Here is a 16,854-nt window from a genome sequence, read left to right on the forward strand (position 1 = left end):
TGACGAGACTAAAACGGCACATCAAGCAGAATAACTCACTAAGTTGCAACAGGCCCTCCATTTCCATGATCCATTTCGGCACAGAAATCAATTTACCTAATTAATATACCAAGGAAAATATAATTATAATGTTCTTGGATTTTAAATTGGCTTTATTAAATACGAAAAATATAAAATACAAGATGATATCGGAAAAATATCTGGAATTAAAAGTAAAACTCACCCTGTATATGGTTTATTAAATTATTATTATTAACATAATAATATACCATTTTAATATATTCTAGTTTCGATAATGTGTTATGTTTGTATCTTGTGTTTTTCTTACCAATAAAATCATATTTTTTCCCTTCAGTCTTCTTTTGTGTGTCGAATCGAACACGGGCGTTCATTTCGTTCCTTTTTTTTTAAGTGATGGTGCACAATTTTAGCGTTTAGTCGGGTAAGATGACCGGTGATAAAAATAGACGAAGTAAGTCGAAAGGAGGAAATCCAAAGTTTAGATAATTCTACTGAGGGTTATGGGGATATGCATATATATATATATATATATATATATATATATATATATATATATATATATATATATATATATATATATATATATATATATATATATATATATATATATATATATATATATATATATATATATATATATATATATATATATATATATATATATACATATATGCACTCCCTTCGGAAGATGAATATTCGAATAATGATAGGTTGTCGCTGACAACAACCTGCAGGTCTCGTGTTTTTTGTTAAAACATTATTTTTATTACGATTTATGGTTTGTTTGTTGTTATTTGTTAAGAATGGGTGTGTTATTTGATGACACATAGCTTTGTGTTATTTGTTGACACAGATTATTTTTATTACGATTATGGATTGTTTGTTGTTCTTGTTAACAACCTTCATGTGGTTTTTGGAGACACCTATATATAGTGATTCCCCTTTGGTTTTTTTCGAAACACCCTGGGGCTGGCGGTGGAGATATCCAAGGTTTAAGTGTTCAGAGTGTGGATCACTTTCAATCAAAATCAATACAGGCGGGCTATAGGAGAGTATTTTGCAGATTTTAGGGTTTGAGCCTACTAAAGCAGAGACATAAGATCCGCCTATTCATGCAGCTGGATGGATACCTTGATCAATGGTGATCAAGTGATGAAGTGAAATCGGAAATTCTTAAGAAATATGTTATTTCTGAAAATTTTCCCTACCTTAAAGTACCCAAGTTAAACCCGGAGACTAAGGTAGCTCTTTCGGTATAGATCCTATATAGGGACGAATGTATGGTTAGTAAAGAAGCGCAACTTTCTGGTTGACTTTCGGCTCTCGGTCTGGTCTTGACTTCACTGCTTTCAAAGGAGGGAGAGCGGAACGATTATGGTGTCAAGCTTATTGAATACTTGAATGATTCAGCAAGAATTTTATGTGACTATTTTCACTCAGAGTCGAAAATTCGCAGGGACCTAATATTAATGAACCTAAACAGGGTCTAACGTGATGTTTTGTCGGAAGGCCCTGTTAAAGGTTTTGTGTTTGGCGATTCCTTCGAAGAGCGCCTCAAGAATGCAAAAAATTTGGAGAAAGCTGGCTTAGAGTTAAGAGAACCCAAAAACCAAAATTTTTAAAAAGTCAAAGGTTGTGTCATCACCTTTAAACTTCAAGAGTCCATTTCGAGAAGTAAGAGGGTCTCGAGAGGGATATTCACAAATAAGGGCTTCGTACCAACAACATTCACAGCAATGTGCTACGACCGGTTCCCCAGAACTCTCTGTTGCGCCGACCAACTCTCAACACTCGAGATCAAGCTCGTCAACGGGTCAGGGCAGAGACCAACAGACAGAAACGTTAGCTCCCAAGGTAATTTTGGATAACAAGGCTAATTATTATTGTGCCGGTAGATTAAAAGATTTTATTAATGAATGGAGAAAAATTACTTCCGATAAAGTGATATTATAATATGTTAAAGGCCTTAAATTGCCATTTTTAGCCTTTCCTAGACATACTGTTGTTCCAAAGTAGCCTTTATGGTCTTTGGCCGAGCAGAAGTTGATTAATGACTCTATCTCATCAACAACCATACATTGACCAATATATTTCTAGGATATTTGCAGTGTCTAAGTCTGATGGCAGCGGCAGACTTAGACACTGCCCTCAAGAGATATGTTTAGCATCTATGACTCTACTGTTCGTCAGTATAATATATTTCTTAAATTGTGGTGGACGTTTGAGAAGAACCAAAGGTTGCGGAGGTTTTGCAATTTTTTACAATTCGATTTAATAGAGGTGTTTCATTTAGAAGACTTTATAAACAGAATCAATGTCGTTACTGGAATTGTCTCAGAAACTGGCAATGCTTCTGGCCTGAGCAACGGGTCAGAGAATCCAGACTTTGTCTAGCATTGAGGTTAGCAATATTATTCAATATGATTCAAAAATTGTGATCAATGTGTGGCTTCAGCCCAATCTTATTTCTCTTTTTTGATTCAGACGAGGATATTTGTCCTGCTAGGATGCTTCTTTTTTATTTAGATAAGACTAGAATTTTAAGAGGATCATCGACTGACTGTCTATTTATTACTGTTAAAAAACCATTTCATGCTGGATCTTATCAGACGCTTAGTCGATGGTAAAAAAATATTCTCAACGAGAGTGGTCTGGATACTAACTTTTTTTCTGCCTATAGTACTCGTCATGCTGCGACTCCCGCAGCTGCTAGATACCATTCGATTAGCAGCAGGGTAGACGGAGACGTCCAGCGTATCTGCTCGATTTTATAGTAGACCATTAGTGCCGAGTGATAATTTTGCAGAGGCTGTTTTTAGTGGTTAGGATTTTTGTTCCTTTTTTCATTTCTTCATGTATTTATATTTTATATAAATATGCGTTTTGTTTCTTTTTAGTCATGTTTTATGTTTTTTTTTTAATTTATTTTACGTCACTACATAGAGTTTTTGTTTGCTTTTAGTATTCTACATGTTTTGGTACCAGATATTATATTCTCTGTTCTTAATATGGTTTATATTATAGAGGTATATGTACACGTACACGTTTTGTACTAAATTTGTTATTTTATTCTTAATGTTGTTGCATTTGCTTTAAACAACTACGTAGCTTATTTACGAAACAAGGACGTAATATAATGAATTGATCAAACAAACTTACCTGTGAAGTTTGATCTTGATTATATTGATTATATTTTATATAATATATATTTTATATTGATTATAGTTTGTAACAATATGGGCTATAAAATAACTGAAGGGAACCCGCGTGGGTGTAGTAGTCGCCGTCGGGGTGGCCGGCCGCTTTGGTGGAGTGATTTTCAAGGTCTTTTTTTTGTTTGTTTTTAATTTGTGTGAGATTCGATATATGAGGGAGATACTACGTACTAGTTTTATTTACTTCAACAAGGACTAATATAAGGTAAGTTCGTTTGATCAATTCATTGTTTTCAGTTTGGTTGTGTAAATAACTGCTTAAAATATTCCATACAATAAGCAAAAGTACCATCCATATAAAATAATACTGGAATCGCAAAAAAACATTAAATTTTTAATACTTTGCAAACACAAATTTTAGATGCACACTTCAAAATTTTTAACAATTTGAAATTTATTGCTCTTCATAACATTTGGGCAAGAATGGTCAAGATGGATCTTTTAACCTGGTTCTGATAACTTTGTGCGAAAATGTGATTATTACAAGGGTTACAAAAAGGGTTTCACCAAATGTACGGGAATTTTGTGCCGAAATAGGCCACGCCTGAAAAAACATAAAAACTGCTTGCCCTTATTTTTATTCCTATTATTACAAATTAAATTAAACCTTTTGCATATTTGCTTATAGCATGGTTGAGAAATATATTTTGTGCCATGCAGTTTCTGTAAACACGTCCTGTGGCAAAACCAATGCAAATTTGCTCAAATTGACCTTTATTATATCGAATGCCGTATTGCCATAATTTTGCGTAATGCATTAAGTAATATAATGGGGCCGGTTTGCACATTTTTCAATTCCCTTTCCGATTTTTGTACGTTACATTTGATGAAATGTCATCTAGTATTGATAAAGGAGAATTGGGTGGCCATCTTAGGGAACCGCGTGTGTCAATCCTATAATCAATGAAATCAATGAAAGTTTTTATCTAAATATGGACGTATGATTTGAGAATTAGGCGCAGGCGCTCAGTCCTGTTGAAAAAATATACTGTGTAACTGAGCTAACGGGACTTCTTCGCATATTTCTGGTAAGACATTTCCAGTATTCCCGGATATTTATTTGCTGTGAGGCTACTTTCGTATAATCAAAATTATATATTACTTAGTAACATAATTTATAAGTTTTACACTTTTGGTGTACAAGGCCTTTGAGAAAAGATAAAAAAATTAATTAGGTTAGTTAACCTAAACATCCTCTACTGAAATATATAGCGCAATTTGCTTTAAAAACGCTGTGACGCTCTTAATAGACAAAGAAGGTATAAAAAAACTGCAATATTTTGAGTAGACGGATGCGTTAGAATCCAGTCAATAGGGAGTGATAAAAATTCAGTTTCCCAAGGTAGCCTTACGGCGTAAAATTAATAAGAGTGAAAATGTGATTTGATTAAAACTACATTAAAAATTCATTATTGTTGTATAAAAGCTTAACAAATCCGCATCAATATTTATTTTCAGGAAATTACCGGTAGGATCGCGACAGTCTTTTGATTATAAACAACACATTCAATTCATATATTATGGTAAGATAAAAAGGAAAAGCGTTCGACGAGTGTCATGTTGCTAGACGCGATGATGATGATGATGATGAGAAAAGCGGCCACATATGAAAAACCATAAGAAGACATACAACGTGATCGAACAAAAATCCATGCATGAAACACGTATAATAACCTAACATGCCGGCATTTAAAAATGATATAGCTGCTCCTTTATTTAAAGTCGGGAGATTGCTTTAATTATTTCAGTCTGACCGACAACATACTGCAGTCTCATAGCCCTGTTCGACTTCTTTAAACAACTGTTTATCATGTTTACGTTTGCACAAAATGCCATAATCTAGTCATTTAGTGCCATTTGTAGACTGACGGCTTGTATTGTGGAACTCGAAGTAGTTCAAAATGGTCCATATTGACCAAGGTAAACAATTAATTTGGTAGGAAACGCCGTGATATTAAGAATAAGATGCTGCGTAAGATTGTCATTTCAATAAAGAAAGTTCAAAAACATAAGAAATTCTATGACTTTCAAGTTTCAAAAATAAGTGAAAAATCGGCAACAATCAAACTTTGTTCGTGATTATTAATAAATTTGCATCGTTTTTTATATTTTAATTTGGTAATTTTTTAAATCTCCGCTCATAGTTTAATACATTTTTTTAAATGTGTTTTATACACCAGGTCCTTAGTCTTTTTCACTAAGTTTATTTAAAAACTTAAATTATTAAATAAATACCTCGTCCCATTATGGGTAAGGGCAAAAGCATGATGCTAATTGAAGAGAGCTAAAGATCCGTTAAAAAGAGACTTGTCTTAAGCTATCGATGTATAACGATTACAAGGTCAGCCACATGGCGTTTTATAACATAATTGCTAAAAATATAAATTTTCTGAAAAAAAAAAAGGTTGGATAGGGATATATCGTGCAACACTTTAACAAAAACGGAAGTAATAAAAATCTGATATGTTGGATTAAAATTAGAGTATGTATCAGTAGTTTGGTCTAGACTTAATAGCTTAAACAGACCAACAATTTTTAAAATTTGTTGATTTAATTTTATTCTGTATAATTTCGGTTTCTTAAATTCAAATTAGATAAGCATTTTCCTCTATCAAGTAAGTTTTTTTATCAACATTAAAAGAATTAATAACTTAAAATCTTGGTTATTTTAAACATTATCCTTATTAGTATAAAAACTTCATTTAGTGGATTTAGAAAAGCTTTTATAACAACAGTAAATGCAACCCATGCAACATTCGATCATGGTATTCACAAAGTCTTGAGCTTCCATAAACAATGGTCTGTGTTTAATTTTTTCAAGCAGTACTTCCAGATTTTGCTAGCATTGCTGTATTTGCACGGAATAACCAACAGGTACAGAAACAAGAACATTTCCGTTGTGCAAACGAACAGCTTTAAGACTTCTCTTGGATGAGTCAATAAAATTTGCAGTCTGCACCAAGTTTGTGTACTAGATCAGAAATATTGATGTAATAAACGAGTGAACCTCTATGTTTAAAATAGCTATAAATTCTGTCTCGCGCTTCCTGAACGTCTTGTGCCAGTAAATTTTATTTCTAAGCCTAGAAAGATCTTTCGGTTTACCTAAGTTCCTCACTATTATTAATTAGTTATTAAGTTCTGATAGTGAAAATAACTGTCGTTGCTGAGAACACTCCATATTTCAACAAGATCACTAAGGGTATCTTCATCTATTTTAGGTTGAGACATCTGGGCCATGTGGACGTGATCTAATTGCAGATTTGTGGTTCTGATAAACAACGTTTTTCAAATTTTTAGTATTATATGTAGGTATTTCAAAAAATAGGAATCGCCTGGTTCCATTAGGCCAATGTCTTAAACGTTTTTGACATACCTTACATAAAATATATGGCGCCCAAGTTTTGTGTTGCAGCAATTTTTACTTTAAAATAAGGGTAGTATTAATTTTTAAACAGGGGTGTAATTTTACGTCTAAATTTCTCGACCGCAAAACGTAGCAAAACAGACAAAGCCGATCAAAGCTAATAACGTCAGCATTTCAGATTGGAAAGCTATATCATCAGGCCAAAAGCGAAGCGAAAAGAAAAGGAAACAGATGTGGCGTTTATCTTTTTGTTGGAAAATTTCAAAGAAACGAAAAATTGCGAGATGCTTTCAGTGTGTTCTTACCGCATTCTGGTTGCGTCAGGGTGAAGTGAAGTGAGGTAAGGTGACAAGTCCGCCACAACCGACAAAACAAAATTACCAACTACCCAATGCTCACTAATTCTAAATATTATATTATGCATATAGCTACTAAGTGGAAAAAGTAGACAGAGCGTGTATGTGAGTGTGTGTATGCGTATGGCACGTATATGTGTGTGTCTGTGTGTGTGTGTGTGTGTGTGTGTGTGTGTGTGTGTGTGTGTTTGTGTGTGTGTGTGTGTGTGTGTGTGTGTGTGTGTGTGTGTGTGTATTGACGAGCATCACTTTTTTTTCCAAACGGAAAATAAAGTCATGCTCGTTTCGGAGTGAGGCGCGTTTGAGCAAAATAATTGACAAAAACGAAAAATAAACGGTGTAGCTTGGAGCATCTTCATATAGCTCTATTTACAGAGGTCAGTAAACACTATAACGTAACAAGGCCGGAAGAAATTGTCAAAAGAGAACCTACAATTTAGCGCTCGACCTAAGGTCGACTTTAATCAAAGGCTAGCACTAATTAATTCATGCTTTACGTCTCAGAGGTAGGAAATAGAAACTATATTTACAGGCTATAGAGATTGATGTAGTGCAAAGTTTCACGTAGACATCGGAACTGAATCTCATGGTATTCTTTAAGAATCGGTGAATCGAAAATATAGTTAACGTTCAAGATAAGCAGGAAACAGAAAAAGGCAAAAACCGTGTTTATAACCAAATACAAAGAAGCTAATTTTGATAAAGTTTGACCAGAGGATAAATGTAAAAGACGATCTAAATTCACATTTCCTGACTGGAATAAAATGGACTTTCAAATTTCGTTTTATGTCTGCGATAGCAATTTTTGACGTTTTACTCAAAAATCGAACCTTTTTCAAAAAATGAATATGTTACTGTGTTTCAAATTTAACCGCCTAACGATGGACCTAAGCATTTTTTTTTAAAGACTATGCGTTTAATTGTTGAGAACTAATTTTTAAAAAGTATGGAAAATTAATCTAACGAAGAGTCACTTTGTAAAGGGTAATTCAAGAAAGTGGTAAATATTTTTTAATATTTACTGCGCCCTAATAATAATCAAAAATACGATAAGTAAATTTGTTGTAATAGGTATTTAATATAATTTACTTTTTTTGTTGTTGCTTTATAAAGTCCTTTCTCCTGTTCATTTTTCAATGTTAACAGAGCTTTGTTGAATAACTTTTGGAAAAGTTAAAATAAATCGCAAAATATTAAAAATAAGAATATAATTGGTGTACCATTTAATAAAATCGAGAATTTTTAATTTAAATTAATTCAAATATATTGGTTTATTTTGAACACCCTGTATCATCTAATTCAAATTACGTTGCATCTTCGAATAACGCTAATATCAAATATGTGTGATCTACCTTCAAAAATAATGGCGCTATCCTAATATTTTTGCAAGTGTGAAACCTAGTTTTTTTTTAAATAGAAATATTGGAAAAATAATTGGGTTTAGGTATGTATGTATTATTATTAATATAAAACGATTCAAAACAAAATAAAAAAAGGCCGTTCCATTTAAAAACAATTATGTTATTTGTCACGCTTTTTTGAGTCATCCTGAATACTTGAAAATAATTTTACAACTTTTGTTCCAAGAGGATAGCAGCCAATTACAATATGGAATATGAAAACTCAGATAACCAATCAAATTAACAGGGTGTTACAGAAATCAGTACAAAATTTTTTAAGAGCGTATTTATCAGCCAAGAATTATAAGCATCTTCTAACTTTCTTAGTTTTTGAAATACAAAGTTTACAGAAACCGACCGTTTTTTTATCAATTACTCAGAAACATTTTAGCTGATTTTGACAAAACTTGGCACGTTTATTTGTCATCTTAAGTGATTTCATTTTGTTGTATCCCAGAGGATGATCTAATTGATATTAATAGGTAAAATTATTGGACATAATTGGCTTTGCGAAGATTAATAATTTTTTTCGACCAAGCAATCCAAAGTGAAACTTTTTTTTCATTGTTTTTTTTGTAACTATAACGTCATGTTCAAGATAAAAGTTAAAAACCGTTATTTCATTAATCAGTCTACAAATACATAGATAGACAAGCCTTTAGAATCCTTGCATTGCATTTTAAAACACTCCATTAAATAGAATATTAAGAAAATTTTGTTTATTTGTTGACGTTTATCGATTCATTAAGTCTGAAACACACTGCATATCATGTGTCATATGATTAACGTTATAAATTAAATAGGTATTATACAAGTTATTTATGTCTTACAGAATTAAAATTATATGATGAACCATCATCATAACGAACATTATCTATGCCGTTAGCATTGATTGATTGAATTGCATTGATCATGAAATGCCATGAAAATAGATCCGATGTAAAAAAAAAATATTGAAAAAAAATCTTAATTTTGCTCAACATTGTGTAAATTTTGTCGTGTATGTTTTCTATCGGTGAGTGTTCGGGACTATCTATCCCTTAGATTAAACAGGACGTCAGATCGGCAGATATGAGAGATAAACGTTATGTGTTCCGAACAAGTGAAGTTACACATGGTAATTACCGATAACAAATCTCTAAACATCGAGTATTAGTATCGTGATATTTTCTGAAATTATTCAAAATTGAACCGATTAAAATAATAACCGAAAATATTAATAGGTCTACCTAAAAAAATGTGAGTAAACTTACTTGAGAAGTTACGCGTAGCCAACATTGTGGTGAGAATAGCACCCTGCAACATACATTTAGTACCCAATCTGGCATTGCGGAAATTGATTCTGACTGACCTTTAGTTTGCGTCTAGCGTTGAATTTCTTGAGGCAGTCCACGGTCTCTTGTCGATGAACCACAGAAGCGACACGTTCCCGTTGCTGAAATACAAGATTGTGCAAAATTTCTTTAGTACTATTTACAAATCTTCTGGACTCCTACTGCGTTGGTTGTTGATAAATCGAACTTACTGACGTTCCGCCAATCATCCTGTTGGCTTCTTCAGAGTTTGTACCTGCTTATATATTGTTTGAGGGGGACGAGCTAAAGAAGGTTCAAGAACATTGTCTTGGATGACTGATTTCCACATTCGTGAAAGGTAAAGACCTGAGTCTTAAGTTAGGATTGTTTGGTTGCTTATAAATTTCAATAGATTCTCAGATTTTTCGTTGGATAAACAATTCGTTGTATAGATTTGATATCTGGTTTCGTAATTGTGTTCGACAACTGCTTATGGGTTTATTTGTCATAATTTTAAGGCTCTTTCATGTTGTTTGAGCCTAGTTGATATTTTTCGTCCGCTGTCTCCAATGTATTCTTTGCCGCATATTTATGGAATGCTGGTATCTCAAACGGACTTTTGTCTTTGCCAAATCGAAGACGTTGATAGATTTTTGGACAAGTGGTAAATCTGGTTATGTTTCTTAAGTTTTGATATTTGATCATCAGGGATGGTTTGAATATAAGGAAGGACAAGTGTGGAACGCTTAATATCTCTCAGTCTTAGTCATTCCACACAATGTTCATGTCCCTCCTTTAGCTCCCCCTCTCAAATAATATATAAGCAGGTGCAGAGAAGAATGCGAGCCAGTTTCAGTTAAGGTCTGAAACATCAACAGAATGATTGGCGAAACGTCAGCAAGTTGGAATCATTAATAACTGACGCAGGAGCAATCCAGAAGATTTGTAAATAGTGTTACAGTAGCCTGTGGAAGTGTTTGAAACATTTTCTTATACACTGCATCCAATTGGACACTTTTTTTCTCAGTTTTATCAAAAAAGTATATTCCTTTAGAAAGTTTTCCATGACCTGTTTTTGAAAATATCGACAATTGTTAATAGTTGTGGGCGTTGTTGTTGAAATTGATCATAATTGAAAACTACTGTCGGATATCCGAAAAAACAGTTTTGGATATCTGACTTTTCAATTATGATCAACTATTCCAATAACCATTGTCAATAATTTTAAAAATAAAGACCCTTTAACTCTTATCTAAAATTAATATTATTCGACAAACCTGGTACACGGTTCAAGAAGTTTTATAACTCTTTTAGAGCTCCTAGGACTTTTTATGAAGACGTTTCGCTAAGTAACTTTTGACGAGGTAGTCGAATCAGCGGCTTACAACCATTTTAATTTTATCATTTTAAGTGTAAATAGAATTGTCTGTACTGACTGAATACTTGATTGGTTTTAAGACAAAAAGAAGAGTGACAGGTCTTTATTACGTAGCCGATTGTTATTAATTTTTTGAATAAATTGTCTTAAAATAAAAAAACATTCAAATTTAAAAAAAAATTAAAGCACAAGAAAAGGAGAATTAAAATACAAACAACACAAGAAAATGGAGATATTTTTTCTATTACACTCAACCACGCTCTCTAACCGAATTACGTTTATACCTAAGTTAGAAAAGCATTCCAATTTCATTGACGAAGAGGGCAAATTTTAAATTTGTGGTCTGCCCTGACCGATGAAAAATGGTTTTGCGGTCTACTATGTGCGGTGTTCGGAAGTTGGTACATATATCGGAAAACGATTACTTTCCGAGGGAATTGAAATTATAAGAAAATAAATGTTTTTATAATAATTGTCAACCCATATTTCATTGACATTTTGTACAGTATTTTTAAGCAGCAAACGACATTTGTTACATTGTTTATAAAAACTTAGAAAAAATTATTTGAAACTTTTTTAAACATCTTTTTTACCGAAAAATGGTGCAACCTTCGGAAAAAAGTCAAAAGATCAACATTGTTCCAAATTCAATGGGGATTTATTTCTTAAAAAATGTTCCACACAATTCTGGCATGGATGCCACTGTCAATTTTTTTAAGAAATATGCTGCTCGAAAGCAAATATCTAAATGAAATATAAAATGGTTTGAAAATTATGATAAAAAATAGTTTTATAATGCCAACTCCCAGTATCTCGAAGTAAACTATAGCATACATTTCAGAACACCCTGTATAGTCAAATTCTATCGTAACAAAGAATACCGAGATTCCAATAGAGGTTCAAATAAATCATTTGAATTGAGACGCAAATGTCGCAACAAAAACTAAATGACGGAAATTCAAGAGGAATTACTTCTCTCATACTTACGCAAATCCAAGGATGTTTCAAGGCTTCCGCCGCCGTGATCCTTTTGCCAGGATTCACCGTGAGCATTTGATTGATTAGATTCTTGGCTTCTGGAGTTACGGTATCCCATTCAGGACTGGGATACTGGAAGCATAAAAATAAAACAGTATTTTCTCAATAAATAAAACGTTCATTTCAACATTTGTAACAATTTACAACCCTGACCTAGTATCACTGCATCATATGAGAATATTTTTTATAATTTTTTTTTATTAAGTTTTAATTTTTAAAATATTAGATAAATCAATTTACGATTGTTTATGAACATTTTCCTTTACTTGTCAAAATATTAGTTCTATAGAGAGGGTGTTCCACGATATAGCTTGGGAGAGTGTAGCTGGGATGATTAAAAATGCCAAATGAACATATATCCTGAACGTTATCCTAACTGAGCTTTAAAATTTTAAAGACTGTTTAAAAAGAAACCGCTTTATTGAATTAGTTGATCCAGTATTACGTTCGACTGGTGGTATTATTATTAAGGTGACTGTGAATCTTAGGTGATAGTAAACGTCAATTAAATTAATTTTGCGTGTTTATTTTCGTGTATTACATCTTCAAGGTACAATGTTTACTTTTTCGAATGAAGAATACGCCGACATTCACTTTGTTCATGGATTGTGTAATATCGTCGAAGATTTTCCACTCGCCGAGTGCCTTGTAGAACTGGTTTTTAGCAATGTCCATCGATCTTTGAAAGAAACAGCAACTTCCGTACGCCCAGTTCAACAGGAACTTGCTTAAAAAAAGGCAATACTTAATAAGAATCATGCTCAACCTTCTACTAATGTCCGAAGAATAGATAATAGACTTAACGTAAGCGGGATGAAAGTATGGACAACTTCGCACAATATTTGGTGTGGCATTATTGATAACCGCCTCATTGGTCCGTTTATAATTGAAGAACGTCTCACGGCCATTCGTTATTTAAGCTTCGTTGAAAATGATCTTCCAATATTACTGAATGATGTTCTTCTTAATGTAAGACGACGAATGTGGACTCGGCACAATGACACATCTCCTCACTCTGGATATGAAAAATTATACAAACCGGTAGATTGGAAGATGTTCAGCAGTTCCTCACCCATCAAGGTCACCTGACCTTAATCCCTAAGATTACTTGTTATGGGGAAAACTGAAAACTTTAGTTTATGCAGAAAGTACTGAAAACAGAGAACAAATGGTAGCTAGAATTATGGATGCCGCAGAAACTATTCGTGCTGATGCTCTTCAATTCTAAGAAGAGCTAGACCATGTATACAGGAACTGGGTGGACATTTTTAATAATTAATTCAATAAAATATAATTTAAATAAATAAAAAATAATAAAATAAAAAGTAGGTAAAAAAAGGTTTCTTTTAATTGGTCTAAAAATGGTTGTAGCTCAGTTAGAGTAGCGTTCCTGGTAAATGTTCATTTGTTAATTTTGAATTAATATCAAAATAATTTATCGGAAAAAGTTATTTTTTCTATTTTCTACACTCAACTTCAAAGCAAATCTTGAAATGCACCTACAGAAATCGTCAAAATTGATCCAAAGTTAATATGGTTTTGACATTCTAAAATTAAATTAAGTTTAAGTTAATTTTATGGGAACTTAAAGAGGTACCTGAATTAAAAATGCTATAATTTTTTTTTATATTTTTAAAAACAACCTATATATTAAACAAATGTTGAAAAACTCTTGTAAATCGATTTATTTATTATTTTTGATGCACAAACTATCTCCAGGAACACAATTTGCCGAAATTTAATTCCAGATGATGCAAATGTTAACTGGAACTATGTAGTATCTAGGTACTTCCATAACAAAAAATGAAAGTTTGAACAGTCAACAGACAAGAACAAAAGTGCTTACAAGAAATAAAACTAATCACAGATTTCACCATCGTCACAATTTAGACAGTAAAAATAGTCGGTAAATTGCATTTACAAATAAGTTCTTAAATATCCGGGGGAGCCCCATTAACATATTTTCTAATTAAATTTACACCCAAAGCGCTTAAAGCGAGAGAAGGATTTTTTCAAGTGTTTAATTTTAGTTGGTGCCACATCTGCTCTATAGGATTGAAGGTACATATGGTGGCAATATTTTATTTTCCATTTCTTCTGCTTACGAGTCACAATTATGCTTTTCTTTAACTTATAAAAGCTAACTTATTTTTACAACTTTCTTCTAAAAAATCTGCTGCCATCTAATTATCAATATCCAACTTTTATTTGATCCTTGAACTCTGAATAATGTTAACTTTATGAACCATTGTTTCAAAAAGTCTGCAGTTGTATCATCATGGTAGTTTTAACGTGTTTAACCATGTTTGTAAAAATCAATATCTGACAAAACAACTTTCCCTGAGCAATTAAGACTAATTTTGTAAAAATAATAAACCATATGGACGTACTACCTTTTCAAATAATAATTTTAGTCCGGCACATACTACTGCAAACTTACGACTGCAGATAAGACAACTTTTTATTGCAGTTATTAGGCGAAACCCATTTATCTATGAAAGGACTATACGTGATTTGTGCTCATATGCAATGAGCTGCAAGTCGCATCTGAGCTAAGCTTATAAAATGTCAGCTGAATCATCACCTGTGCTATCGTTCGGTTCATCTTTTTCTTTTAACTTTAAATTTTTGCTTTCTTGTTTTATAGATGTTGTAGTTTTTGGGCTCAATTATCGTCACTATCCACTGTTAAATTTCCTGCAGGTCTGAGTAGCTTTTGGAAGTGACCTTATTTTCTCAAGCAGACTAAGAACTACCAATTTTCTCGGAGTCAAGGTAGCTGGGCCAGGAATAGCAATTTGGTCAAAATGTATAATCGAAATCTTTTTCAGTATAAACACAAAAAAGATAACAGCTGAAAGCATTATATGTTTTGATAAAGCTTGTTGTTGTTTTGACGAAAGAACCCTAGTATGGGTATTGTAACCCATTTTTGGAGTTTCATTATTTTTAATTTTTTTCAAGTAGAGTGACAAATAGTTAAATCTTGCTCGATAAGATATTGTTCTAGAACTAGGTTAGTAGCTCTACATTTGTTCATCTGGTGTGTCACATGTCACAATTGTACTTTTAAAACTTATTACATTTGCACCACAAAGGACTCCAAATTTACATATTAAAAAACAAAAAGTCAAATACTTCGAAAATTCCAGCCATAGCCACCTGTCCCATGATTACAACGAACATACAACAGAAATGGAGCGCAAAAAATATATTTTGCATTCACATGATAGCATTACGTCGATTGTCACCATGGATCCGAATATTATTTAATTTCGCCTATACGAAACTACGCAAAACACATATATACGAATCGCATAATATTCTTAAATGAAGATGTTATAAGTGCACAATCATAATGGATCTCCCCTATAAACAAAAAATTAAATTAAATGTTATAAATGATGCACTCGCATGCCTGTGACCTATTAGCGCTGTAATTGTTATTATTCCTTTGTGCTTAAAGTTTTTATTTATTTCATGTGTTGACTTTTAGTACTTGTGGAGAAGGTTAAATATTCTAAATATTCTAAAATTCAACAGAAGTCATTAAATATAGGAAGTAAATAAAAAAACGGATTTTCAAGTTTTCCGTTAATGTTTCTCAAGAGTTTATTTCGAAAGTCATAGAAAATGTACAAATAGGTATGCTGTCTCTTATAGGGCTATTTTGTGGTTTAAAATCGATGTCAAAATCTCTGGCCTTTAGTGCCTTTAAAAAAAACCTTATTTATCTCACCAACTAGAACGGAATTTCGTTTTAAAACAACAAGTTAATTTATACCCCAGGCGAAAATACCAAAATATGAACTACAAACTGAATAACTGAATATCATTATAGACTTTTAAGAATAAATAAATAATAAATAAATTATATATATCCTTACAACGTCGACTATTAGCACTAGATATGGATTAACGAAGAAGATCGGTTGGTAAATCAAGGCTCCAAAAAATTAGAAACGAAGTCATTAGAGAAATAAAGAAATACAGAAACGAAAACTAAGGTGTTATGGAAAGAATGGATGAAAAACGTATTCCGTAGCAAATATTGAAATGGATCGTATGGATATATATATATATATATATATATATATATATATATATATATATATATATATATATATATATATATATATATATATATATATATATATATATATATATATATATATATATATATATATATATATATATATATATATATATATATATATATATATATATATATATATATATATATATATATATATATATATATATATATATATATATATATATATGGAATCCTACAAATCCTGCATCCGACTGGAATCCTGCAGACGTTTCGCCAAAATCTCACTTGGCATCTTCAATGCTCGCGCTCCGAAAACACTTCGAACACTCAGTGTTCGAAGGATTCCAGTCGGATGCAGGATTTGCAGGATTCCAGTCGGATGCAGGATTCCAGTCGGAGTTCAACGAGCGAACGGATGATATCCCGGAATATAGTGTCATCATATATATATATATATATATATATATATATATATATATATATATATATATATATATATATATATATATATATATATATATATATATATATATATATATATATATATATATATATATATATATATATATATATATATATATATATATATAACACTGAGTGTTCGAAGTGTTTTCGGAAGATGCCAAGTGAGATTTTGGCGAAACGTCTGCAGGATTCCAGTCGGATGCAGGATTTGCAGGATTCCATATATATATATATATATATATATATATATATATATATATAT

The 16,854-nt window shown here is 32.0% G+C and overlaps 1 protein-coding gene across 5 annotated transcripts in view; it reads right to left on the reverse strand.

Annotated features, from left to right (window-relative positions):
- LOC132698592 (calcium/calmodulin-dependent protein kinase type II alpha chain) overlaps positions 1-16,854 on the reverse strand; it is a 302,130-nt gene that overhangs the window by 78,283 nt on the left and 206,993 nt on the right. For all 5 annotated transcript variants that reach the window (XM_060664775.1, XM_060664774.1, XM_060664777.1 and 2 more), the window contains exons 7-9: positions 12,020-12,142; positions 9,711-9,794; positions 9,613-9,655 (exon numbers count right to left, since the gene is read on the reverse strand). In XM_060664775.1, the coding sequence (XP_060520758.1) occupies positions 9,613-9,655; positions 9,711-9,794; positions 12,020-12,142 (250 nt within the window). The remainder of the gene's footprint in view (positions 1-9,612; positions 9,656-9,710; positions 9,795-12,019; positions 12,143-16,854) is intronic.

The sequence above is a fragment of the Cylas formicarius genome, unplaced genomic scaffold (assembly GCF_029955315.1).
Source record: "Cylas formicarius isolate icCylForm1 unplaced genomic scaffold, icCylForm1.1 PGA_scaffold_2__14_contigs__length_35257938, whole genome shotgun sequence".
Lineage (NCBI taxonomy): Eukaryota > Metazoa > Arthropoda > Insecta > Coleoptera > Brentidae > Cylas > Cylas formicarius.